This window comes from Neopsephotus bourkii, unplaced genomic scaffold (genome assembly GCF_033783945.1).
Source record: "Neopsephotus bourkii isolate Nb327-2 ecotype Australia unplaced genomic scaffold, CSIRO-AGI_Nbou_v1 NB_948, whole genome shotgun sequence".
Taxonomy (NCBI): Eukaryota; Metazoa; Chordata; class Aves; order Psittaciformes; family Psittacidae; genus Neopsephotus; species Neopsephotus bourkii.
The window spans coordinates 98,062-125,751 of NW_026901442.1; the positions used below are offsets into that span (position 1 = coordinate 98,062).

The 27,690-nt window shown below is 35.4% G+C and overlaps 1 protein-coding gene across 1 annotated transcript in view; it reads left to right on the forward strand.

Moving 5' to 3' along the window:
* FCHO2 (FCH and mu domain containing endocytic adaptor 2) overlaps window positions 1-27,690 on the forward strand; it is an 85,704-nt gene that overhangs the window by 47,936 nt on the left and 10,078 nt on the right. Inside the window, exons 11-22 of the mRNA XM_061358599.1 lie at window positions 446-470; window positions 6,524-6,578; window positions 9,018-9,196; window positions 9,773-9,784; window positions 10,192-10,216; window positions 11,127-11,169; window positions 11,781-11,875; window positions 16,159-16,262; window positions 18,233-18,362; window positions 22,875-22,986; window positions 23,601-23,756; window positions 25,846-25,978. Coding sequence (XP_061214583.1) covers window positions 446-470; window positions 6,524-6,578; window positions 9,018-9,196; window positions 9,773-9,784; window positions 10,192-10,216; window positions 11,127-11,169; window positions 11,781-11,875; window positions 16,159-16,262; window positions 18,233-18,362; window positions 22,875-22,986; window positions 23,601-23,756; window positions 25,846-25,978 — 1,069 coding nt within the window. The remainder of the gene's footprint in view (window positions 1-445; window positions 471-6,523; window positions 6,579-9,017; window positions 9,197-9,772; window positions 9,785-10,191; window positions 10,217-11,126; window positions 11,170-11,780; window positions 11,876-16,158; window positions 16,263-18,232; window positions 18,363-22,874; window positions 22,987-23,600; window positions 23,757-25,845; window positions 25,979-27,690) is intronic.

A 27,690-nucleotide genomic window follows, 5' to 3' on the forward strand; every position in this document is an offset into this window, starting at 1 on the left:
TTGCAGTTGCATGTGGACCATTTCATTAGGATTGGTGACTTCTACTTAATGTGCACATCAGCCACAGAGTTAATATATATTGATTTAGAATACAGTGGGGTAATCCTGGCTTTGCTTGGTTGGAGTCTTTTAAGTTGGGTTTTGTTTTTTTCACACTGTGACATGAGCTTGATTTTTTTCACCGTTTCTTTTGAGTTTTTCTTCTGCAGTGTTTTGAGCATGAACTTTCAGCTTTTATTGAAATCTCGCTCAGCTGAATGTGGATCATTTATAGTGAAAATATTAACGGACTCTGACAGGCAGAACGGTCATTTGCAGTGTTTCAAATTAATTAAAAATGTTAAAGGAAGTGCCAGAACTGTATGAATGAAATAATTTGTGCATTTTATAATTGTATATTTTCCTTTTTTTGTTTGTTCGTTTGTTTTTTTTTTTTGTTTCCTAGGGAGTGTCCAGATGCAGACTCAGTTGTAAGTAGACTTCTTTCCAAAACAAATTCATATGCTAATATTATCAGGCATGGCAGTCTGATAAAACTTATGTACTGTCCCTGCAATGCATTATTTATCTGATAGAGGATTTATTGTTTTGATAACATAGCTGAAGTGTTCATTTTGCTCAGTACATAATCTTTAGCAATATATACAAACGTGTCAGAAATACACCTATCCTTCCTAACATTTTAGGTTTTAAACAAGGTGTTTTTACTGCAAGTACTTGCTACTTCATTTTCAAGTTAATGGTTGGCTAATAGGTTCTAAATAAAAAAAGGTTCAGTTTAATGCGCCCCCAAATTTGCATCATGATATTCCTTTGCTTACTACTGTTTCCTTTGAGAAATCCCTCTAATATCAATGGAGTTCTGCTTTATTACTGGAAATAGAGTATTAGGAATATACTTTTAAAAATATGGCTTTAAATGCAGTATTTCTAGATGCACTTCATTAATGGCCTGGTTTTCCTTGCTGTCAATTTGACCTGTGATACGTCTTACAATGTTATTTATTAAATTCAAATAAGTGACAGCTGCAAATTAAATTGGAATGTTAATACTTTACTTTCTTAACTGAGCTTTTTTATTTAAACCTGTATGTTGTCTTAAATTAAACCTATCTATAGGAAGATTCCATCTACCTATACCTGTATTAGCTAATTATTTGTAGAATAATTTCATTTTCTGTAGACTGACTTGTTTTTCAGTTCATTTATTTAGATGCCAATTATAGTAAACAATAAGTTTTCATGTTCACCTGTTGTGTGGATTTTCTTCTTTGCATTTAATATCTGGGAGTTTCAGTACCTAATATTAAATTTTCTTTTAAGAAGTATGGTTTGAATAATCTAGTAGAACCATTCTTCTAAATAAGGAAACTTAAGTTTTGCCACTTAATAGAACTACATGTGTAAGAACAGCCTGTAAGCATCATCAGGAGAGTTATTTTATCCTGTGCAGAGTCATCTTGACTTAGAGCAAATTTCTTTTCTTGGGTGTATTTAAGGTAAAGTAACTTTAGAATTAGCCCTGTAATTATCTGGATTTTCATGGAAATAATGTCTTTTGACGGTTCAAGTTGAATCACTGGAGTGAACCACAACTGAGTTTGGCTTGCAAAGTTTATTTTCCTCTTTGCTTATTTTCGTCTCTACATTTTGTAAAAATAATTAGTTCAAAGAATTTGACTGTAAATGTGTTTGACATTCTTTCTGGCTGCGTGGGGCACACCATATGATCTTCTAAGTTAATTGTTCTGCCTAGATGTAGTTTATATTTTGTTAAAAAAAAAAAATCAACTTGCATAGTGTTCAGCAACAAAATTAATACTTTTATTGTATTTTTTTATGCCAAATTTTTTATGACTGCATTTGAATTTAAAATTTGGTCTATCGTTCTTCTTGCTTTTTACAAGTAACAGTATTATTCTGAATGGTACAATGCTTTTAATAGCAGAAGCTATTACTGTTATTCTTGTGAAAAAACTATGTAGTATACCATAAATGAGATTCATTTCAACCCTTACAAACAAGCACCCCAGAGTGCTTTATATTTTAAATTTGGTGTCCTTTTGGAAGATCCACTTTCAAATGCTTTCCATTTGTGTCTTATTTTAAGATTCCCTTTCTCTTTAATTTTCCAAACTTTGTCTAAATAGTTATAGACATCTATATTATTATTTCTGAGAATTTGTTTTTTATGAATCTTTGCAATACACATTTCAGGAAATTAAGCTTAGAAAATTGTTACTAAAAAAAAAAATTGAAAGCAGTTACCATTTGTGGTTGATTGATAGAAAATTATGAGGACCAGCCCTTAGAAAATTCAGATTGTTTAAAGTTGCTATGATTTTTTTGAGCTTTGGTCGCTCACAGAAAAACTGTCTGGCTTTTGTATTATTAACATGATCTTTTTTTTTAAAGGTGGCTTTTGTTTATTTGTCAAGAATTCTAATTGTGTGAAAGGAATGTAAAAGATAACCGCTCTAGAATTATTTATAATGATAAGCACCGAGGTAAATACTGAAATTTTAGAATTTAAGGATCCAATAAGAAATGAGTTCAATACTTTTATCTACCAGTTCTACATGATATTATGGATCTTTGAACATGCCGTGTGTAGTCAGTATCATTAGGGCCTTCTCACTAGCCCAAAATGTATAATGCAATGCGTTCAAACTTGGATTCTCCATTTACAAAAAACAAAACAGTGAGATGGCCCTAAAAAATGTCTTTTGTACCAAAACGGAACTTCTCAGATTGATTTGTGGCAAGTCATCTGCTTATGCTCATCCTTTTCTGTAACTGCCAGATTGTATATGTTGAAAAATGTAATGCATTTGAATCAGTTGTTAATATCTGTCAAATTCTGTAACTGCTGTAAGAGGTTTTTATGTGTAGGAATGCAGCTGTGAACTGAGAACTGGTATTTGTTAAAAAGGTTAACCACTTCAATAAGCAGTCTCTCTTTAAATATAGATGACAGTATATCTTAAGTTTTAAAATTCCTGTGTTGCTGTATGTCGATCTACACATGTAGTGTCGATTAAATGAAGCCTTCATAATTAAGAAAAGTAGAAAGTTAACTGTGTGTACACTAGAAAAAAGTAGCAACTGAGGTCTAGCTTAGCGTGTTTATTACCTAGAAAGCTTTTCTAAAGGCAGAACCCACTGTCGTTTCCCATGGGTGTGTCCTGTCTCAATGGCCCATAGGAACACATGAGGTCTAGTAGAAACTTTTCCTCTAAGGAAGCATTTACAAGGTTCCTCTTATGTCCAGTAAGATCTGAATTTGGATTGCAACCCTTCTCTTGGCTGGGATACTTTTAGATCTGCTTACTTAAAAGATGCACTGCTATATGCAACATAGTATATAATTCGGTAACTGTAGGAGTTTGGAGAAGGGAGTAAAAAGTAGTCAAATAAATGTAAATGGCTTCATTGACAACAGATTCATGCATATGTCTATCTCTCAAAATGATATATCCTCTATCATTGTTATAAAGTGTAAATTAGTAAATAAAATTCTGATGTTTCAGAAAACAGAACCATTAATCAGTTCAACTGTTCAAAATATTGAAAACATTATTCTAAAATTACTACTTAACCTGTAACATTTTGGGATACCTTTTTGCTTGCCTTTGACACAATCTATCTGTAGATACAAAGGTAAATTCAGTATCTCTTCCAGGTATTCTTCTGTTGGTCTACACAAAAATATAGAAAGCAGAAGGTGTTTTAAGAGTTACTGTAAATTGGTACAAAATCAATCTAAATCACTGACAAAAGTGGAAATACAAAGAGGATGATTTCTGACTCTGTATACACTGTGTAGTCAGTCACTGTGTACACTTACATCTATTTAAACTTTAGAAATGGGGGGGAAGTATAAATTTAGTACAAATTAGTATAAATTTCTGCACCTTATTAGAAAGAAAGCCTGCTGAAAAAAAAAAAAAAAAGAAGGCAAGGAATTTTTCAGTTTCTGTGTTTATAACTTCAGCTGTAAAGCATCCATCTCTGTTAACATGCACGTAACTTCGAGTTTTAGCCTGAATTTATGAATACAGGCTACATGGTAAATTGCTATTGTTGTGGAATAGATGAGCCAAATATCTTTTCAAGATCAGAAATAATTAACATGAAAATACTAAGAAATAAACTTAGTATTTTAACAACTTTGAGATTTTAGTACTTTCTAAGTATTTGCTTTATCCAAGAGATTAGTTAGTAAATTAAAATAGTGCAATGAAAATAACTTCTGCAAAGTTCTTTCACAATTTTATGTCAAAATAGTCAAATTTTCTATCTATGTTGTGCATGCTGTGCGTGCCCAGTAATAATATCCTTTACGTATATGGCTCAGCTGGAGGAAAAACTAAATGTTGTATATTTAAAGATTTTTGTTGGTTTTCAATTCATCTTAACCATGAGTGATCCTGATCTATTTAAAATTGTCCAGTTTGACAATTAAAATAATTTCAGAATTCAGAAGTTACAGTATTGCAGGAAAATGTACCTACCCTCTAGCTATGTTTTTGTTCTGTTTACTTTGATGTCAAGTTTCATGAGTGTTTTTTGGTATATAAACAAGGTCAGCCTGAGGTCAAGCATAGCTAAAAACTGTGATTTGAGCAAGTACATCTAAGATACTGGACCTTGTGATCCTACTGTTATGATTTTTTCTTTTTTTTCTTTTTTTTTTTTTTAATTAAAAACCAAATCAAATAACTGTGCAGTCCAGATCTTACAACCATTTCAGGAAATTGCATATATATGTTCCATATTTTAAGGTTTGTGCTAAAAAATCAGCTTTGGCCTTAGTTTGATGCACTGTTTAGTAGCATACAGTATTACATCTCCTGTACAGGATTGTATTTCTTACTCTTTTTACTAAAATATTTAAATTCATTCTATTTAATTCAGTATAATATCAGACCTCTCATTTATGATGTTGCAAAGGAAATAGAGGGAAAGCTACCTTTTTTGTTTATATTTTCCTCTGTAATTCAAAAGCTCTTCAAAGTGACTCTTTAAATTTGATTTCATATTTCAGCTCAAGTGGCTCCTTTCTAGTCCACTTGAAGTCTCCAGTGTAAGTTGTTGTATCTTGTGTCCCCAGCACAAGAGGGATGTATACCTGCTCAAATGAGTCCAGAGGAGGCCCATGAGGATGCTCCAGGGGCTAGAGCACCTCTCCTATGAGGACAGGCTGTGAGAGTTGGACTTGTTCAGCCTGGAGAAGAGAAGGCTTTTGGGAGAACTTAGAGCAGTCTTTCAGTACCTAAAAGGGGTCTACAAGGAAGAGTCCCTGGAGAGGGACTTTTTCCAAGCACATATAGTGACAGGACAAAAGGGAATGGTTTTAAACTGCAAGAGGGTAGATCTAGATTAGACATTAGGAAACAATTCTTTACTATGAGGTGAGGCACTGACACAGGTTGCCCAGAGAAGTTGTGGCTGCCCCATTCCTGAAAGTGGGTAAGGGCAGGTTGGATGGATCTTTGCGCAACCAGGTCTAGAGAAAGGTGTCCTTGCCTGTGACAGGGATTAGAACTGCATGATCTTTAAAGTCCCTTCCAACCCAAACCATTCTATGATCTCGTGCCTTATAGCAGCAAACTATACTTTGGCCATACTGCATATAATCTCTGTTAGCTAAACTACTTCCCAGTACCTAAATTCTAGAACAATAAACTGATTGGTACACTAAAACAAATCACTTTTTTATATGAATCTTGCAACTTTTATGAGAAACATATAACTGGTGAAATTACTACATTTTTCAGCCACTTGAGTTGTGAATTTTTGTCATAAACTTACAGAGGCATCCGAGCAGTCCCTATGGACTAACTCTGGATACACAGTAATGTGTGGGCTTTTCTGTCCTTATTAGCTTAAAAAATCCAGGATGGGTGTAGGAGATATGTAAAGGAAAACTTCAGAATCTAGTTTTGAGCACTTGCCGTATAAGTTTCATCCATGCCTTTTAATTACTGTGGCTATTCTTTGCTAAAGCAACAGCACTTACTGTCTTTTCAAGAGGGAGGGGATGTTGCAATCTAGAATGCTTTTGCTCACATATTAAAGTGCTGACTAGTACTTAGAAAAGGTTTTGCTCCTGCATTATCAGAGACTAAAGTAATTTAGCTGAGAGAATTAAAAGTAGAAACTGGGAAAATACTTGGTGCAAGAGAATTGCAAGACTTATTTAACACTCTGTAGTAAAGCTAAGATGTGGTTTCTTTTCATGGGATTACCAGTATAAGCAGAAGAATTCAAACTTGCCAGTTTTTATGGTAAATTTGGAGGTTGTTTTGTTCTGTTTTATTCCTGAAGTATCTTGTGACACTACTTTTGAACTACTTGATCATAACTTGAGATAACTATAATAATGAATGGTTAAGAACAATTACTTTAATGAGCTGTGGTAATCAAATTTTAGTTTAGCAATCGTATAAATTCAGTCTGATGTAAGAACAACATGAAGGTTTTTTTAGTTATTTGTCAAAATAATATTTTCTGTTTTTAGAACATTCCTGATGTAGATGATGAAGGATACAGCATTAAACCAGAAGCAACTCACGATATCCTTTTTACTATTATTGTGCTAAGTTATTTGATGTTATTGCAAGGAAATACTGACTAAAGTATTAAATAAAGGAAGATGAATGACACTCATGCTTATGTTCCAACATAAGAAACTTTCGTAGCATTTTCAAAATGCACAAAATTTCAGTTTTCTTAGATTTTTTATGTATGCAGATGTTAAATATTAGATCAGCTGCCTTGGGAACTTTAAGAGAATGGCTTTTGTGTGACAGTAGAAAAAAATAAAACCTGAACAAAAGCTTTAAGGTGACTGTGAAAATCTTTCTCCCTGAAAAGTTCTCTGACAGTTTATAAAGTAAAGATTGTAAACTTTTTTTAAGTAGTATGGTTATCTGTTCTATCCCTGCACCTTCCCACTTCTTTATAACACCATTCAAAAGACTGGGAGCTCCAGCAGTCAACAAATAGAATTTCTTTTGCTTAATAAAGTAATTATACCACATGCTGTTTCTAATTGGTGCTTCTAGCTTTTATTATGTTTTTATTAATGGCTTTGATATGCAGAATAGATTTTTCTTATGAGTCATTATTTATGGAGATCACGATTCTTCTTTGCTGTTCCTTTGAAGGAAAAAGTTCTTTGTCTTCTTTTTTCCTCCCATCAGAAACAGAGAGAAGCCCTACCTAAGAGCTGGGAATAAAATCTGTAGATCTAGGCAAGCCTAATATATTAGTAAGATAGCTCATCTTTGAAAATCTGTTCACTGAATTCTCTGGTTACTGCAAATAAAAGGTAAACTTACGCTTTGCAATTACCATAAATTTTGAAAACTTTAAAGCAGTAAACAGCACCTTTAAGTGAACAAGTCCATCATCATAGCTTCTCTGTTTTCATCAGCTTTGCAGAATATGCATCTATTGCCCACAGTAAAGATACATTACCAATAAAAGCAGCTCCTTTTTACAAAATTTATACAAAAGTGACAAACTTTTATCCAGTTCTGAGAGGGGCATTATTTCATGCTCTGCATATACTTAAGAAAGGGAGAGAGGAGTGAATAAAATCCATGCTTTGTAAATTATTGATCTGGGCATCCTTTTCTACATTATACTTTCTGTTGTGAAACAGTAGGAAAAGTGATACACTCAATGAAAAAGCTTAGTGATTTGCAGTCCCTGTCAGCCAGGTACTTCAGCTTCAGAACATCTTCACCAGATTCAGTAATTCATCAGTTCTCTTCCTCTTTTTTTCCCTCAGCTTCCAAGAGTGAGTATTTGTTCTATTGATTGGAATTCTTCAGATGATTTATTGGAGAAAATTATTTAACCATAATGGAAGTTAGTAAGTCCAGTCTTAAGTGTTGGAAAAGCATTTTACAGTAGCTGCCTGACTCATAGGAAATAAATCTTGAAACTTGGTGATAACTTCCAAGACCAGAAAAGTTTTGATGAAATGAGAACTGACTTGTCTTTGAAGCTTACTTTTCTAGGTATGATCCATTTTGGGAGACAGATAAGCTGTAAGATGAAGACATTTGACTTCAGGGATTCTTTCAGCTGAAATAGATTTGGAATTTCTTTAGGATTCAGGTTTAATTTTTGTCAGGGAATAGTTTGAAGATATTTAATGCAAATGGCTGGTATATTTCCAAGTGAAAATAGCAGAAGCAAGTTTTAGAACGTGTGTGTGCTTTTCCCCTAGGTGATACAAAACTGAAGTAGAGGAAAATTTTTGAATTCTTTTTTGTCAAAACAACTGTGTCTTTTAAGACTTAGCATAGGTCTTTCAGAGCTTTTCTTCAGTGCAGCTCTTGTGCATATAAAGAACTAAGGCTAAATTCCTCTGCCTATTTTGAGGGCTGAGTTATCTCAGTTTTGTTTTTTTTCAAAGGTGGCAGTTTTAAGCAACTGACATTCAGTTTTTCTGTGCAGCCTTCTGTGTAAGTGCCGTCCTTTCTTGCAGAATTTTTACTGTCAGTTTACAAAAGGGGCAAGTAATGTTGGCTGCCACTTCTTCCTCTGTTGTTAATGCTTTGTACAGGTACCGTGGGCATTTCACTGCTAAGTGAAAAGGCGAGGACTTTCCTTCACATGGTTTAAAAGGATTACTGCATTTTTCATATGTGTGTTAGAATCACTGGTTTAGTCTTAAAAGTCATGAATTTAACATGAAGAACTGTTGCTACTGTAGTATGTTTATTTTATACTGATGCCTTCAAATATGCCAATGTTCAGTTTTGAACATCGTTACCTTTTAGAACAGAATACCATTATGAAGATGAATGAAAATTTTAACTCTTGAGTTATGAATTTTGGACAGTGGATGTATTTCAAGTGTCTGTTTAACCACAGAAAGAGGTTAGGCAGCATTATTTATCTGTGGTGTTGACATAATATGAGCATTTTGTCGAGTGTAATTATGAAATGGGTTAATAAGATGAACTTGAAGTATTTCTACCTTAACTGAGAAAAACATTCCAAAGAGAACCATTTCTATTCAAGCAGCGATTCTGATTCTGAAGATGATGAACCCAGAAGGTTCCATGTAGAAATAAAACCTGTCCAGCCAAATAATAGCTCTCAATATACTGTGCCTTCCTTGGATGAATTAAAAGTATCTATAGGGAACATCACTCTTTCTCCAGCAATATCTGTAAGTTGCTTTGTTCCTGGTATTTTTAATGTGCAGAAGAGTGGTAAAGAGTCTGTAGTGTAAACATATGTCTTACTGTTCAAAATTTATTCTAGGTTCAAGTTGAATGATTCTGTTTTTCTTGTGTACTAGGTCATCTTTGGTACACTTTATTGCAGTGTAACATTGAGTAATTCTCCATTCTCAGATTTTAACTTTCCTTTGAGTCTTGGGTGTGCTCAGTCCTTGTCTTCTTGCTGCTGCCACCCCAAAACATTTGACTACATTGTGGAGTTAGCTGAGCATACTTTTAACATAGCCTACTTACTAGTATTCAGTAATATACAGAACTTTAAAACAGATCATATAATAGAGATACATGTAATATTTACAGTGCAGTTTTATTGATGTATTCTGCCAATCCACAGAATGATTACCCTGTATATCATGAGGTGGTATTACAAATAAATAGTAGTAAAGTATGGTAGTGCAATGTTCAGATCAAAATAAGAATGGTTCTGATACTAAGAAAATACTGTGCATAATAGATAAAAATAATAATGATTTTTTTTTTTTCCCCTCACATTTTGAAAGCAGAGACACAGTCCTGTAAGTACAGTATGGCTCTTTATTTACATTTTTAGATTAAACCCAAGTAGGTGTAGTATGTGAGGGGAGTCACTGGGAGAACCTTAGGAATGTTTCTTTTCATATATACCATGTGATATATAAGCTGTTTAATTTTACTGTCCCAGCCTGTAAAGGGATTTAGTAATACAGCTCCCTTTGTCATCTCCCCAGGGTTCATTCCTGCCTTGCCTTACTGGTGTGGCAGGTATGCACTGGTTGCTCTGTGTTGACTTATGTTCTGGTCCTCTGGAAGCTGAGAGTGTTTTGCCTGGCACTGAAAGCAAAGTGTCTCATAGAAAGTTAGTGGAAATAAGAACCCTGGGACTATAGAGCATTTGACTTGACAGTAAAAGAATTTATTCCTAATTTATTTTTTCCTGTTTCAGGCACAAATGAATCAAAATTTATCCAGTAAGTATAAATCTTTAACTTTTAGTCTATTTATGTTAATTTTTTAACATAGCATCAAAATAGATTTTTTTTTAATTGTTGAAGAAATAAACTTTTTAAGTTTCTATAGATTAAATAAAATAAGGTCTCTTGTCAGTTCTAGATACCTGTACCTTTACAATATACTTGGGTGTTCCCTATTCTGATAAACAGATGAGTTTGGCTGTGACAGTGATAGGGAACATATCCAAGAGCCAAAGGGAGGACTCTGGAAAAGGCTACTGTGGGAGTTCTTAAAACCCTCCTACCCAGTCAAGTTTAGTATCATCCAAAAACTAGCAAAGCATACTCTCTGTTTTATAGTCAAACACATAAAAGGTGGCCCTGGAGACAGAGGACAGAGCATTAGTCTCTATGCTGTAGGGTTTCTTCCAGTGGGAAATCAAGCCAGATTTGCTGAAGAATTACACTGAAGTAAACAGTATAATTCAAGGAAGAAATTTCAAGTGAAAACACTTCCTGCAGAAATGCACTGCTTTGTGTAGTCCTCTCTTACTGGAATGTATTTCAGGACTACTGGAATTTATATTTTGAAAAAAAAATACATTTTCTCTTTGTCTTTTAATAATTTATAATTAGTTTTGAACTGCAACTGTTAATTGTAGAATTAACTAGGTTGTAAAAGACTTTTAAGATCAAGTCCAACTGTTACACCAGGACTGCCAAGTCCACAACTAAGCCATGTCACTGAGGGCCTCATCTACACTATTTTTGAACAGCGATTCCACCACTTCTTTGGGAGGCCTGTTCCAATGCCTTACCACCCTTCCAGTGAAGTTTTTTTTATGGTTATATTCTCTATCTTCTTACAGTGAAACTGATTATTTTAGATTGTCACAGCTTTGGCAATAATACTGTGTCTTTTGTTTAGGTGAAGAATTAACAAAATCAAAGCTTTCTGCTCCAACTAATGAGTAAGTTCAAATTCAAAATTCTGTCAGAAACAATTTCATGAGAATTTGGTCTTATTTTGGTACAATACTCAGAAATTCATTGGGAATATCAGCTGACTGCTATTTTAATTCAGGCATCTATTGCATCAGAAGGAGTAAATTATGTAACAATGGGGGTTTCTATTAATTTGTTTCTCCTTTCTAATGTACCTGCTTCCTTGTCATCCATCTGAATTGTTACTTATAATGACATGATTACAAAATATTGGGTTTTATTAAAATCTCAGGTTTTAAATAAAACAGTTTTAGTTTTTACCCTATAGTATTCCATGGTAAAGTGTTTAAGATTACAAGCCCCATATTTGGACAGGTCTGTATACATTGTTTATAAATGTATATACAGAAATACTTGAAGATGTATCTCTTTGAAAATTATAATCCTTTAACTGACATTAGTAAGCATGTCCACACAAAGTCGCATCAAGGTGTCAGTTCAGTTAATCTCCCTATCAGTTCCTCGACCTGCAATTTGTAAGTACTAAATTTGTAAGTAACTACTACCAAAGTTGTAGTTTGATATTTATTCATATATACATCCTTCATTTATATTCCAATTGTAACTCCTATCATAGAAAGATGAACAGTGACCTCCTGGCATGGGACCCACTTTTCAGCAGTTCTCTTGAATCTTCCTCTTCAGCTTCCTTGGCATCCTCATCCTCCTCAGGTAAAATATTTGACAGTAGAAAACATTTTGTCTATATACATCAGGGTGTTCTGTTGTTGCTTCTTTAGTTATTGCAAGGGGACATCCTTAGTCTATTGAAAGAATTTTGTAAAGCAGTATACTTTTATTTTCAGTCTACCTACTGTGTATCTGTTTTCCAGCCTTTCCTGTCTTAATGTAGAGACTCCTCCCACATGCCTGAGAAAGGAATTGTTCACTGTTTCTTTTAACTATGTATTCATATACCAAAAAAATATAATAGACCTCCCTTTGTTCACAGTCATGGCTTTCTAGCTGTTTGCCTCTGTGCTTGATCTTACGGATTAATGATCAGTAAGGAAGAATATGTGTATCAATAGGGGAATTTTGCAAAACTAGAGTTAATTCTTCTCAAACAGTATTGCTATATAACCTTTCAGATTTTAAGTAGAACATACTCTTTCTTTATAAATTTGTGTTCCTTTAAATTTTTAACAAATCTAGCTTTTGAAAATCATTAGATTTAGGTAACCAGTCACTTCCAATCTGTAGCATGTTTAAGGATAAATTATACAGAAATATGTATTACTTGAATATGCTGAAAAGAAGTGGTTCTTTCCCAAAAGCTGTTTTGCTAGCTTTTGGTCTCATGTTAAGAGTCTGCAGAGAAAGGCCAATGACACAATTTGCTATGCTGGGGTTGTTACTGTATCCAGCTGATCATGGCCGGAAATTCAAAGCAGGTTAGGAAATGCTGGTACAGCCCTTCCTGTACACAGTTCTGCTGCCTTCCTGACAGCAGAACTGTGGAGAAAGTGGTCTCTGGTTTATGAGTAATGACAGGTAATTGGGATCTGTAACACTCTCTGAAGCCACATCCTGGGGGAGTCACCTATCCAAGCATCATATGTGAAAAAGGCTTATGCACAGACCCCTACATATAATTGAAATTGGTGGAATATATCCTGTGAGAAAGCTGGTATCAGGCATCTGTGCTTTGGCAAACTTTACCTGCTAAATAATCATTGAAAGGATTGTTGTTCTAGGAGTTAACTAAGATATTTACACTTGTGAAATGAGCCATGGAGTTAAGTAGAAAGTAAGTGTCCAAACGTATAACAAATTACTAATACGTTCCTGGGGGGGGGGAAATACTGGATTGATGTAGTTTATATTGTTGTTTAAATCAAGTTCTGATGCTCACTAACCTGCACCTTATTTCTAAAAAAAATAAAAAAATGCTTTGATCTGATTGTATTTTCTAGAAATCAGTGTTTTATCTTCAACTTGAAGGTTAATATAGGTAAATTGATGCTTAAAGCTTTGAAAAATCTCCATCAAAATTTTAAATTACGTGAATTAGTTGTTCTGTGTACAGCATATCTGCATATCCTGGTGTAGCATATCCCACAGATTACACTTCTCTTTTTACTGTTGAAACATTTCTTTAGCTATTCTTTTGTAAATCTGTGTTAATCATTGAACACTTAAACTGCCCCATGGTATTTGAGCAGACAGTGGTTTATGCAGCACAGAAGTAAACTTTGGTCGTCCATGAATAGTCCTACTTTATTAGAAGTTTAAGCTGACTTTGTTATCTTGAACAAACAAAACAGACATTTTTTTAGCCAGCTATTGATATTGTAAGATTGGTTCTTTTTATTTATCTTCCTCATTTTCATCCATATGTATTTTTTAAATAGTTTTGAACATTTTCACATTGTTTTTGGAATAGGTGTTTTAGAAGTACTTTAAAGCCCTTGAGTAATATTTAAAATATTTACTAGAAGAGGAAAGCCATGTTTATGTTGGCTTAGATTATGCACTTGTTCATAGCAAAAGGGCCACTGTAAAGAGGACACCTATACTTTTTATCTGAACTTTTAAACATGTTGCTGTTTTTTGATTCTGTATGTCACTCTGCCATTGCTCCTAGCTTTGCCAGTCTGCAAGATGTTGAGAACTGACTAACCTTTGCTTTTTATGCTTTTGTCATCTACTGCAACAGGCAACAGCCAAATGCAGGGAATACTTGTGGAAAACTCCTGTTTTCCAACAGCCTGAAGACTGTAGGATGAGAGAGGAAATAAACTGGGGTGGATCATGCAGTGTACATATAGTAACTCACTAGATACAGGTTGATACAGATAGAATATCAAACAGGATCTTATGACTGCATTGTCTGCACTCATTCACTGGACAGCCATTTATGTTGGGCCTTCACATTACAAATATTAAGGGTGAGAAGATAATGTTTAGAAGGAACAGGATAGGATAGTTTTGATTAAATAACTTTGAAATAAATGAAAAGAAGAAAGCTAGAGTAGGACACCAGAACAAAATCACAAAGATGAGTGGAAGTTAAAGCATGACAGGATTGAACTTGGAGGAATAAGAAAAGCAGGGCCTTAAGTGCAGAGAAACACAGATTACTTTTTGGCTCACTTAAAAAATAGGAAGTGACATGGTTGGCAGTAGGAATGAAGTACATGTGGTATGTGGCTGGGTTTTTTTTTCTTTTATTTGAAAGTGGGATTTTTAGCCTAGTAGAGCAGCTATTTTTTGTGCTGGCTAGTCTCATGCAGTGGATATTGAATACTTTTTTGAATATTGAAATTTTTATCTTTTCAATGTTGGTCCTAGTTTCAATTCTTCCCTTTTCCTTCAGCTACACTAAGAGAGCACAGTAGGAGCTCCTCCTCATCTACCACTGATTTGCCTGGGTGTAGAGTATGTCAGTCTTTGCTTGGACACCAGACAGATTCTGGGTCTGCAAGCCCATCCTCACCAGACTTTAGCACTGGCATTTTGTGTAAATCTGGTGTTACAGCAGCGCCATCAGAGAGTACCAGTACTTCATGGTCTCAGAGTCAGTGGATTTCCTTTGCTGATGAACTTCTTACAATTAGACACACAAGCGCAGACAAGAAGGAACCCCAAAGATTGCATTTTAAAACTGAAAGTGCCTGCCTTGCCTCTTCTGCTTTGCTTGGGACTTCTTCCAACCGCTGTGCTTCTGAGGATCAAAGTGACCTTTTCAATAATACTGTATGCCGTGAACAATTATTCATTGAAGAAACTTTTACTGCTGCTGAAATTCCTTCCACATCATCTTCAGCACTACTGGACTATAGTTTAGTGTCTTCTTGTGCTCATACAAATAAGGGTATGGCAAGCATGCATTGTGTACTGCTCTTTGCTAATAACTGACTCCAGAAAGCAAGCTTTGGACTCATTTTTCTTTTTGTTATTATTGTTAACCTGACATTAAAATTAACTCATCTTCTTACTTAGAATGTACTAAACTGCTTGTTAGCACCAACATCTGTGATAGTTAAAACGATGAAGTAAATACTCAGTTTGAAATAAGAAGAAAATTTCAAATTATTCAATTAAAGGCATTGTTTTCTCTTAACTATGCAGAGCTTTACTGTTCTAGAAATAGGAATGTATTTTTGTGGGATGTCAGCAGATCCCAAAGATTAAGTGACTGATTTTGCAAAAACAATTCCATTCCTATGTAGCTTTGTATAGATTAGATTTCAGGTTAAATAAGTTGAATTTAAAACTGTTCCTTTTTAACACCCCATATTTTGAAGTGTGGATGATATCATGGTAATGCTACATACTAAGAGGGCAAAGGAAAAGTGCATATGGGCAAGTGTGCCAGGACTTACTGAATATACCTGTAGTAATGCAGCAGACTACTCGGTGTTTAGCATGCACTGTCATCTTGGAGCATAATAAGAATTTTAAAGGAATTATTGGTATTTTAGAAATTACATATTTTGGGAACATTTGAGTTTGCAGCTCTTAAGATGAATGATGTCAGTATTAGCCTAAGTTCTTTCTTCCCAAGTCAGTAATGAAACTCCCATATTTAAATGACAGCAGAGTTATGCCGAATGCCTGAAATATCTCCCTACTTAAAGTTGTATTTTAAATACCATTAACTGATTTAATTAAGTAAGAGTCATCCAGAATAATTTGAGGAAGATAATAGAATGTGCTGCAACAACATAGTTGTACATACATTAACATTTCAGTCTATTTTGAAGTTAATTTTACGTCTGGCATATTTATTGGATGGCATCTAACATTTTGAAATATAATTCTATTCAGAAAAGTAACTTTGTAAAAGTGGCATCCTTGTACTGCTGCCACCATCTGTTAGTTTTTTCTGTTAGCTTTAGAAGAACATGGGGCAGCTTCTACTAGAAATGTAACTTCCAGTTATTCGAGTACATGTTAATGTTCAGTGTGATCTTTCTAATATTTCTTTTCTTAAATTTGCTTTCTTTCAGCAAGGCCCACAACTCCTCTTTCTATAGGCACCATTGTACCCCCTCCAAGGCCAGCTTCAAGACCAAAGCTGTCTACCGGGAAACTTAGTGGGATTAATGAAATAGTATGTATTGATTGGGTTTTTTTAACTTTCCATTGTAACTTGATGTCAGAGATACCATTCATTTATGCCATTACAGTGGAGTTGCTTTGCAGCTGATGCTTAAGTAAGCAAGCAGATTTTCAGCATTGCCAGACAAATATGGATGTTGTTTGCCATAATAACATTACTGTAACAAAATAATTAACAGAAGTACAGAAGTCTAAAACATAATTTTTGCATCAGCTGAATGTTTTTAATTGAACAAATCAGTAATTTAATGTATAAAATTGAAGTTTTCAAAATGTTAAATACTATTGAAGTTATTAACAAAGCTCCATTGATTTAGGGATATCCCCAAAGCTTTGGGAAATGAACGGTATTAAATGGATCTTTATCAGGTCATGTGTTAACACAAGTAACCCTGCTGTGACTTCTCCCTACCCTTTGTGTTTGTTGGTAGAGAAGGTAGGTGCAGCATCTGTCCATCAGGGATAGTGAGAGGTTGCACAGCTGCTCACTGCCTGCAGTGTGGGTCCACCTCCTGATAAGGAACATGGCAAAGACTGAAAACAACCAGACAACCTATCACACCAAGCCACACTTAATCTTCTCTGTGGATTCTTTAGGCTTCATTTGACTTACTGACTTGGAAAAAAGTTACCGTGGTTAAGCTCCTCTTACTGTCTTTCAAAGTAGCAAGTATTTTCATCATGCTCTTGTTATGGGCAAAATTATGGTCTTATGCTTTGACAAAAATAAGATTTTTAAACTGTTTTGCATTTCTGTAAGGTCAGAATAGGGTTAATTTTGAGATTCTTTTCTCACTCCAGTATAAAACTGTAATAATTGCTCTTAGACCGAGTACTCTGTTCTTTATGTCATAATTAAATAGAAGAATTCAGCTAGTACTGTTCTGCTATGAAGTATGATTCTGCACAAAGCTACATTCTTTTTATATTGCTGTTTTAGAAATTGGCATTGTCTGGATACAAGTGGAAGATTGTCAGTTCTCGTCATTATATATAAACTCCTTTTACAGTTTCCATAATCTGCATAAAAGCCACATAACCAGCAACAACTGTGATAGAACCAAAATAAAAATAAACAGTTATTCAGTCAAAATAGATGCTTCAAGGCTTCCAGTACCTCCTAGATAGGTTAATCCCAAAATAATCATTAGTTTAATATCTTAACAGTTAAGCAAATCATAAAAACTTCTATAGATTTAGGATGGAAGGAACGTTTTAAGATCTCTAGGCCAGCCTCCTGTGCAAAAAAGGGCTGACTTCAAAATTGCATCATGTTGCTCAGGGACATGCTGAGTTTTGAAAATCTCTGGAAAGGAAAATCTTACAATCTCTTTGGGCAAGCCTGTCTTGTAACCATGAGGTTACAAGAAGAAATGTTTTTGCCAAGTTCAGCTGAAATTTCCCTTGCTGTAGCTCTTGTGTCTCTGAGATCTTGACGCCCCCTTCTTTGTAAACCCTTTTAGCAAGTGAAAGACTGCTTCTAGATCTCTCCTTAGGCTTCTGTGCTCCAGGCCAGGCCCTTCAGCCTATCTCCCTCTCATGTACTTCAGTTCCAGCTATTTTATTTGGCCTCTGCTGGACTCACTTCCAGTTTGTTAGTAGCTCTCCTTTAGCTCTATAAATCCACATTTGCTGCACATGTACACAAGGCTGCAGGCTTAGGTTCTGCTACTGTGTTACTGCACAATTATTGACAGGCTGCTACATAATCAAATATATTAGATTTAACTACCCAGGCAGAATCTTAATAATGGTAATCTATAAAATAATGGAATTGATTATAATGGGAAATGTGGTTTCTCAGATTTACACAAAATATTAGGGTAGATAAAGCATTAAAGAAACTATGTTGAGAAACACTATGAAATTGACTGGGGAATGAAATGAAGAACTCTTCTATTTACAGTCTTTCATCACTTTAGAATCACTTTGTGTAATGCTCTTGTAATCTCTTTTGTTCAGCCTAGGCCATTCAGCCCTCCACTGACCTCTAACTCCAGTCCACCTCCTGCAGCTCCCTTGGCACGCGCAGAGAGCATTTCCTCCATATCCTCTTCTGCTTCTCTCAGTGCAGCAAACACGCCTACAGTTGGTAAGTTAAATCAACCATTTTAACTTATTTTAGAAATAGCATAATTCTGCCACTAGGTTCCATCTGTTAGGAAAGCCACTCATTGGAGTTAGGTGTTCCATATGTGAGTCCAGTCCACGTACTTCAAGCATCATTTGCAATGCCTGCTTCTAGATGACACTGAGAGGGGATTTAATTGGATTAGACCATACATCCAATTATGGCATGTTCTTTAAGGACATATTTTTCAAAATTAATATTCTGAGTTCTTATATTGTATGCTTATACATTCATTCATCAAGCACATGTTATCATATATTTGTTCAGAAGATTATATGTAAGTATATAAGAAGATGATTATGTAAGTGCAGACATATTTTGGGAACTGAAAAATTTGAATGAACATAAATGTTTACAAAATTTAGTTGTTATGTTCTTTTGTTGTTGTTGTTGTTATCCTGTAATTGCATTTTCCGAATAATGAAAGTAATGTGTCTTTTTCTTCAAGTTAGTGAAGTATGTAATCTAAAGAGATGTTTAGTAAAAGCAAAAAAACCCAAAAAAGATAACGATGAAAAGCAAATTAGTTTTCATGTGCTGCCACTAATTTCAGAAGGTTTTCTCATATTTTTAAATGAAAGTCCTTTAGATTTCATATTTGGTTATAGCAAATGAAAAGGAGACTTATTAGGGGATAGTTTTTGTGTGGTTTGTTTGGCTTTTCTAAAGACATTTAACTTGTTTCTGTAGCAGAATTGAAATGTTTTAGTCCTGATTATATTACCATTCAGTCCCAAGCCAAATCAGATTTTTGAGTTACCTGTGAATGTTACTGGTCCCAAGGATTCCTCACCCCCAGGCTCAGCAGGTCAGGAGAGCACCTCACAGCTTTTAGTGGGAGTAGTGTCAGTTCTGCACTGAAAATAGTGCAACTGTTTCAAACTGTGCAAGGCAAAAGCTAATAAGGTTTGCCTAGCCTTAGCTGTTACAATTCAGTGTCCACCAGTTTCCCAAATGCTGAGAAGCATCATAGAAACATAACTGATATTTTGGTTGCCAAAGTTCATCCAGGCTCACATCCTCAGGCCTCAGCACCAAGGAACCCAAAGTTGGTGGCAGCAGCATCAATAGCCCCAGCTGTGAGTGTGTGTGTTATTGGAGACAGTGACAGAGTGAAATCATGAGGTGAGGGAGGAGGTAAGGAGGCGTGTGCTGACACTGAGGTTTGACAAGTTTATTCACTGGGCCTAGAAAAAAGTAAACAAGGACAGTTCTGTCTGCATTGACTGTAATAACTAAATAGTCCTGAAGACCTGGGAAGGACAGTGCAGATAGCTGGAAGACTATGGGCATGAGAATATACTCTGCACTAGTGTCTATATTCTTTTGACTTTTGCACAGTACAGTGTTTTGGTTACCCCATTTGTTCAAAATAATAGAGCTGACTCTAATGATCTTTTTTCAAGTTAACTTTAAGGCATGCATAATGGAATGTTTCTTTTATGCTTTAGCCTTAATTTGCAAATTATTTATGTATATATTTTTAACATTATTTTTGCTTGAAATACTTTGTTTTCTTGCAATGTTTTGTTTTATTTAAATGTAATAGAGGATGGTCTTTTGATTGGAAATCTTCCTACAATTGAAAAGCTTTGTGAGACACCACCAGGTATTGTATTCAAAGCAGATTTACATGTTAACTAATCATCCTAATATACTGCACCTAATAAGGTTGTACTTTTAAAACAAGTTTGTCCAGCTATAGTATCTGGCAGATACAAGTAGCCTGAAAGCTCAGCTACACAGCGAGTTATATGTTGCTGAAATCACCAAAACTTGATGTAACTGCTTTTATATAACATAATCTTCTGTCTATCCCTTCTCTGTCCCAGACAAACTGGAACTTGCTCTTGCTTCTTTGGTTTGTCAATACTACTTTCTTTAAAGTAAAGTGAATACTTTCGTACTTTGACAATCATAAGACAAGTAGTAAAAATGTTTCTATACTTACATATAATACAGTTCTTTGAAAGTACAGATAACAAAGGTAACTGTTGTAAAATAGTTTTTTTTAATGACAGCTTTTTAGCCAGTATTAAAATTGTCTGAATCATTGTTCCTAAACCATTTGATGAGGTTTGTTTTCCCTTTTTATGACCAGTGATGCAGTCTTTTATTCTGCAGCTTGGCAACCTCCCTGAGTGTGTCACTGCAACTGTTTGCATGTTCGTGTCAGTAGCTCTTGTGGCAGCACAGCTCAGGGGCTGTTAATGGTGGTTGGGGCAGAGACAGGTGGCAGGGCATCGAAGTCAGCTTTGCTGTCACTGCTGAAGGTGCTATAACTGGAGCCTTGGGCTGAGCTGCAGCCTGAGATGCAGCAAGGCTCCCTTGACACAGCCTCCCTCTGAGAGCTCACAGAGGTGTGGAAGGCCCTGAAGCTGGATATTACTGCATTGCTTTGTCTCTTCAGCAGCAAGGCAACAAAACAATGGCTTACAGAGTTAAGTTAAGCAGTTGTGTTTGTTTCAATTTACTAGGTTTTACAAAGACCCATAGATTTTGATGAATCGATGGGTGATAAACAGTGAGGGCAGAGCAAATTAGAGAGAAAAGCTGTCTTATTTGTCGTTCCTCAAATACATCTCAGAGAAATTTATATACTTATATTTGTTTGCTTTGGTATTTCCAAAAAAAACCCTGAAAATAGTGTTGTTAATAAAATTCACTCTTCAGTCAAGAAATCAGTATTTGTCTTTTACGCATAAGAGTATCATTTATATATTTGCATTACTCTGCATTGCAATTATCAATATAAAAATATACACAAAGACATGATAAGTAAAAGATTTTAAAATATGCATCTGTAAACAATCTGACATAACACATGGTAATCACATTCTGTCTGCTTGCAACTGTTTGTTCTTCCTTAGTAAATTGGGAGAAAAAGAAGGTAAAACATCCCAGCAACCATAGTGCCAAAACCATTGAGTGCGTATTTTAACTTTAAGTGGAAAATACTTCTGGAATTCAGTATTTCACCAAACAGAATTTCTGGTTACTGTTAACTCATTATTTTATTGCACATTTACTTCTTGAAATCGTGATTTCTAGATTCCTGAGATTATTGAGAATCACAGCTTTTATTGGTAGGCTTCAGGGAGAAAAAGAAAACTTTGGAATCATGACCCGTGTATTGTCTGAAAGAATAAATAAACCCAACCTACTGTTCATACTGAGAAAATAAATACAGTGGTGTTTTGGAGCGAGCATCATAATATTTCATTCAGCTAAGAATTTCTGAACACCCATGACTAGAGTATCACTTTCAATCTAAGGAGGACTCAGTGTTGCACTAAATTTTTTTCTTTCATGGTGCTGAGAGTATTTAGAGCATTTTACTACCTTAGGCAAGAAACCACAATGAAGAGTGAGGTATGAGGTAGCAGAAGAAAACCAACTCCTGTCTTTCACTCTCTTGTTGTTACTACTACTTTCACTTATCTCTGGATTTAAGGTCTAGTATCTCTCATTAGTTTCTGTGTGAAGAACAAGGTCCTAACTTCATTTTTGATTCTGAAAGAGTTCACAAGGCACAGCCACTGTTTTAGAGTAAATAGAATTAGTTTGCCATGAGAAATATTATATTGAAGTATTTTGTTTCTGCTTTTTGGTATAAGAGAAAAATTCTCATTCTGCTCATGAAAAAGAAAGATTGTGCTTCCTTTGTGATAGTTAATATTATGTGATACAGGACATTTCAGCAGTGGTATAAGAAATTAGTAAGATGCCCTACACTGCTGTACTAATAAAAATATAGAACTTCCAGTATTGTCTTTTATATTTGGTACACATATAGAGAATTGGTGAAATGTAAAATCCTATGACAGCGGTTTCATTATTTGTACATGCATTTCAAAACGTCTTACCCTGAGATCTGAGTTCATTTTCCTAGCTTTGCATTGGAACTGTGTTGTGTTGGCCAATCACCTCTAAAGGCTTCTCCAACAACTTCTGCTTGGGAACCTTTGTTGTCGGAAATAATTAGAATGTTTAACAGATAACTTATAATGCGTAATATTAATGTATCTGCATTTAAGCTCATGCATACTGTAAGTGAATTCTTTTCATTTCTGTGACCACTTTATCATACATTTTTCCATACAGTAAGCATACAGTAGGGATTTTTTTAAGTACTCTAGTCAATGTCTGATTTCCTTTGGATCTGTTTATTTCACTTTCACCAATAGCTATTCTAATGATGTGTTCCTTTGTCTCACGTATTTTCTTGTCTGTCCATTTACATAATGTCATACTGATAGTCTTCTTTCCTTAGGCTGCTAAGCAGTGTTTTGATGGTACGATTGTACTGTACTATGTCTGTATTTTTCTACACACTTTTTCAAGTAATACTTCAGATGCTACTGTAACCTTGATAGCAAAAACCTCTTGTGAAAATTACAGATGTAGTCAACTGTTCTGAAATCTATTGTTAAGCTTTTTGAAAATTAAACCTATACACTGTATGTATTCTAGGTGTTTCAGGTGGTCCCAGCCCTGTCAGCCTTGGAAACCAGGACACCTTGCCTGTTGCAGTAGCCCTTACTGAATCTGTAAACGCCTACTTTAAAGGAGCAGATCCCACAAAGTTAGTTAAATAGTGAATTGTTTTGAATAATAAGTGACAGTAAGAAAACACACTGGGTTTACTTGTAATATTTTTGGGAAAACTATTAAAAGGGGAATTCAGACAGCTGGTTGTTGGGTTTGGGTTGTTTTTTTCCCCCTGATATAAGTGACAGTAGTGACTTGCTGCTGTGTATTGGCCGGCATCCCACTAGGAGTTCTTACATCCTTGCTTTACAAAACTGTGTCCAATGAGAAAACTGAAAATGAGAAGGGTTTTTATCATAGTCAGGTAGGTGCTAGAAATAAATTTGGCCAGCTAAAAGCCTCTCATTCCATCACATCCCTTGCTATGCTACTTAGGCCTTGCCTAAGCATAGCAGTGCCATGTTTACAAAGCCTAAAAAACATCCGCAAAGACTACTGTATGCTTTAACCAGCTAAAGTTTTTTCTTATTTCATCTAACTTTCAAGCTGAAAGTGACGGTACATTGTCACATTACCCTCATTTGAAACTGATTTTCTGTTTTTAATTTAGATCATCAGATTTTGAAAGTACAGTGATTGCTTTAAAATTAGTATTAAAGCTAGGCAGTGATGAGTTGCAATGAAACTGATGTTTTCATTATTTTCTAGATGTATTGTGAAGATTACTGGTGATATGACAGTATCATTCCCAAGTGGAATCATTAAGGTATTCACCAGCAACCCATCTCCAGCCGTGCTCTGCTTCAGGATGAAGAACACAAGCAAATTAGAGCAGATACTTCCAAATGCACAACTTGTGTACAGGTTTTGTATATTTTTAATAAAAAAGTAAAATACATGATTTGTAAAATGTCAGTTGTCTATGTAAATTGGAATTCTCTACAATCTTGTTGATTTGCTTATATACAGCTTCATTTCCTGAATTAATCATATTCGCCTCAGTTCTGTCCAGTGCCACCATTAAAAAATCTTAGTGAGTTTGACTTGAAACTTGTGCTGAGTGTAACAGGAGCCATAAAAAAAAAATAGTTTGTAAATGCAGCTTGGTTTACATGCATTTTATAATTTTTTCTTTACACAGTAGTAACAGTGGTAGGATTAAATGATGAAACAGTAGCCTCACATGGAAGACAAGTAGTAAGAGCTACACCTGATCTCATTCATCATCTACTAACGTATTTTTAAGATGTATAATTTCTACACTAGTTTGGATGCATTATATAGCTGTATTTCTCAAGTGTTTAGCAGAACACTTGGGAGAATTCTTAAGTAAAAAGGGTGCTGATTGTATAGGATAATTGTTGAAAACACAGCACTCAGATCTCCTAAAAAATTATAAAAATTCAGATTATTTAGCAGAGATCTGTTTCAGCTAAGCAGTATCTAATTTATTGAAGATTTGAAAAATTTAAATGCTTTTTGATGTTACATTTTTAAATTACTAAAAGAATCAAATTATATGCATCCATTCTTTTCCATTTAATTTCATTTTTATCATTCATATGTAATGAATGATTAACTTTGTATGAATCGCTTTTTGACATGCCAGTTTATAACTGAAATGGTAACACAGCTGTATCGGACAGAGTGAGTTATACGGGAAGAGTAGATTTTAAAAAGTGAAAGTGTCTAGTATTCTTTAAGTGCTGTAACACTTCGCCTCTAATTAGAAAGGATACATTATAATGGATATTTACAAAGTTAAATTCATATAGTAATATTCTGACTTTTTATTGTATACTGCAAAGGATTTCATTTGCTTGGTACTTACGGAGATTAAAGTTTTTAATGAGAGTGATATTTCTATTTCTAGTGATGTCAGAATTTCTGGTTTGAATTGCACTTGTTTGTGGAGCAACAGAAAGGTTTTACTACTAGTTTCATTTATTTAAATTTGGAAGGCCTCTTTAGTGATAAGTGTTTATATTTTTTACTGAAAATGGAAATTTCATCAATCGCAGTAATGTATCAAGAAGCAAAATCTGAGTAAATTGGACAGACTACCCACTGCAGTCATATTTACTGTGTTACAGGTACTCATTGTCAGCTTTCACTCTGCAGACACACTCTACATTCCTTAGGAATGGATGCAGTTCTTCACTGTATCTACAGACATCCAGAAGAGGTCTTTGGTTCTTAAGTGATTTAAATTTGGGGTTTTGAATCAGTTTTCTTAAATGCTTCATCCTTATTCAACATAAAACTGATGCAACCAGAGCTGAAAATATTCTTGATCTGCACAACACCATGTTCCAGTAGCTTCCAAACAGCTTCTGCAATCATGTGCACTCTTACCTTCATATAGAAATAATATAATAAAATGTTAGTAAGATTGAATGCGGCTATAATTATCTAAGAAACAATTGATTATAATAATTTGAAAATCACTTTTAATTTAAAAAAACTTTGAAAGCTTACATTCTGTAGAAATATATGAAAGTATGGTAAGAGAAACAGCACAAATCTTAATTTGGTACTTTAGTGAAGCTGTGTTGTATCCCAGACCAGTTATGATTTTAGGATTTATTCCAGATTGGATAACATTCCTTTTCAAATATCACTTTCATCCCCATGTCCCACACATCCTCACAGCACCTAGTTGTATTAAAATCGTGGCTTATTAAAAGTAAAATCCATATTCAGCATGAACTCCATCTTGTGATGTAGATCATCAGTGGAGGAAACACTCACTCTCCACACACTTGAAGGAGAATTTTTCTGTAACAAGTAGTTAATTTGTCTTAATATTTAGAAAGATACAGTTATGTATTAGAAAGCATTAGAGTTGCTTAAATAGCGAAGAAAGGGAAGGATCTAATCTCCATTTTTTTAGACGTACAAATAATAAAACTCAGTGTTGCCCTCTGACTCCTACCTTTCTTTTTCATTGTAGTGATCAGTCACAAAGTGACTCCAGTACTATGGACTTCTGGATGAACATGCAAGCTATAACTTTCTACCTCAAGAAATTATCAGAGCAGAATCCGTCTGCATCCTATTACAACGTGGATGTTTTAAAGTATCAGGTAAACACTTTTTTCCCTTGGGAATTTTTTAAGGAATTCTGGCAGATTTGATAATACACAGGAATTAAAAGAATCATTTTTTGCCTGCTAGCATGCAGATGAACTGTCATCCCTCATCTAGACAAATTCTGGGTATACCACTGTGTAGAGTGCATAGGCTCTGCCTAGGCTTAGTGCATTCCTCCATGCTTCGTGTCATTCCCTTGGATTTATGATCTGTTTCAGCTTGCTCACACATCACTCCCAATTCATGTGTGCAAGGGTGTAACACTGCTTTTGTATGTATTTATTGGCAAAGTCAAAGTCTCCTTGAATTTAGGGGTTTGGTGGGGAGTTATTTGAGTGTGTAGTTGTACTGCTTTTGATTTTGTAATTTCATAAGTTTTGGGTGCTATAGTTGATGAATTGGAATATATGAGAACATACAACTTTTGATCTCTCACAATATAATGGAACATTTCATCCTGGGAAGCATTTACAGGTACACAAAGCACAAGAAGGCCTTCAGGGGTATTCAGCATGAATTTACCAAGGGAAAGTCATGCTTAACCAGCTTGATAAACTTCTGTGATGACATGACTGCCCTGGTGGATGAGGGGAGGGCGGTTAATATTGTCTGCTTCAGGAAGGTGTTTGACAATGTCTCCCATAGCATCCTCACAGAAAAGCTGGTGAAGTATGAGCTGAATGAGCAGATGTTGAGGTGGATTGAAAACTGGCTGAACAGCCAGGCCCAGGAGTGACTGTCGCTGTCGTGAAGCCCATCTGGAGACCAGTAACTAGCACTGTATCCCAGGGGTCAATACTGAATTTACAATCCTGCTTAACAACTTCATTGATAATCTGGATGGTAGAGCAGAGTACACCCTCAGCAAGGCTGCTGATGACACAGAACTGGGAGGATGCTCTGGATACTCTGGAAGTCATTCTGCCCTCCAGAGGGATCTCAGCTGGCTGGAGAAATGAACTGACAGGAACCTGATGAAGTTTGACAAGAATTACACCTGGGGAGGAGCAACCCCATGCACTGATACATGCTGGGGGCCACCCAGCTGGAAATCAGCTTGGAAGTAAAAAGACCTGGGGGATACCATATTGAACATGAGCTAACAATGTGCCCTTGCTGCAAAGGTGGCAAATGGTTCCTTGGGCTGCGTTAGGCAAAGTACTGCTAGTAGCTCAAGGGAGGTGATCCTTCCCCTGTATTGAGCACTGATTAAGGTCACACCTGGATTACTATCTCCACTTCTGGGTTGTCCATTGCAAGAAAGGCATGGACATAATGGAGAGAGTTCAGTAAAGGCCCACTAAGATGACGAAGGGTGTGGAGCACCCCTCCTATGAGAAAAGGCTGAGAAAGCTGGGACTGTTCAGCCTGGAGAAGGCTCAAAGGGGATCTTATCTGTAGTACAAAGAACTGACAGAAGGGTACATCGAAGACAGACACAGGCGCTTTTCACTGACAGGACCAGAGGCAATGGGCACAAACAGAAACACAGGAGGTTCCCTCTCAACATCATCCTGTGAGGTTAACTGGGCAATGGAACAGCTTACCAGAGGGGTGGTGATGTCTCCATCCTTGGAGATATTCAAAGGCCATTTGGACATGGTCCTCGGCAGCTGGCTGGAAGTTGCCCTGCTTCAGCAGGAGGGTTGGACCAGATGACCTTGCCAACCTCAGCTGTTCTGAATCTGTGAGAAGATGTTCTGGC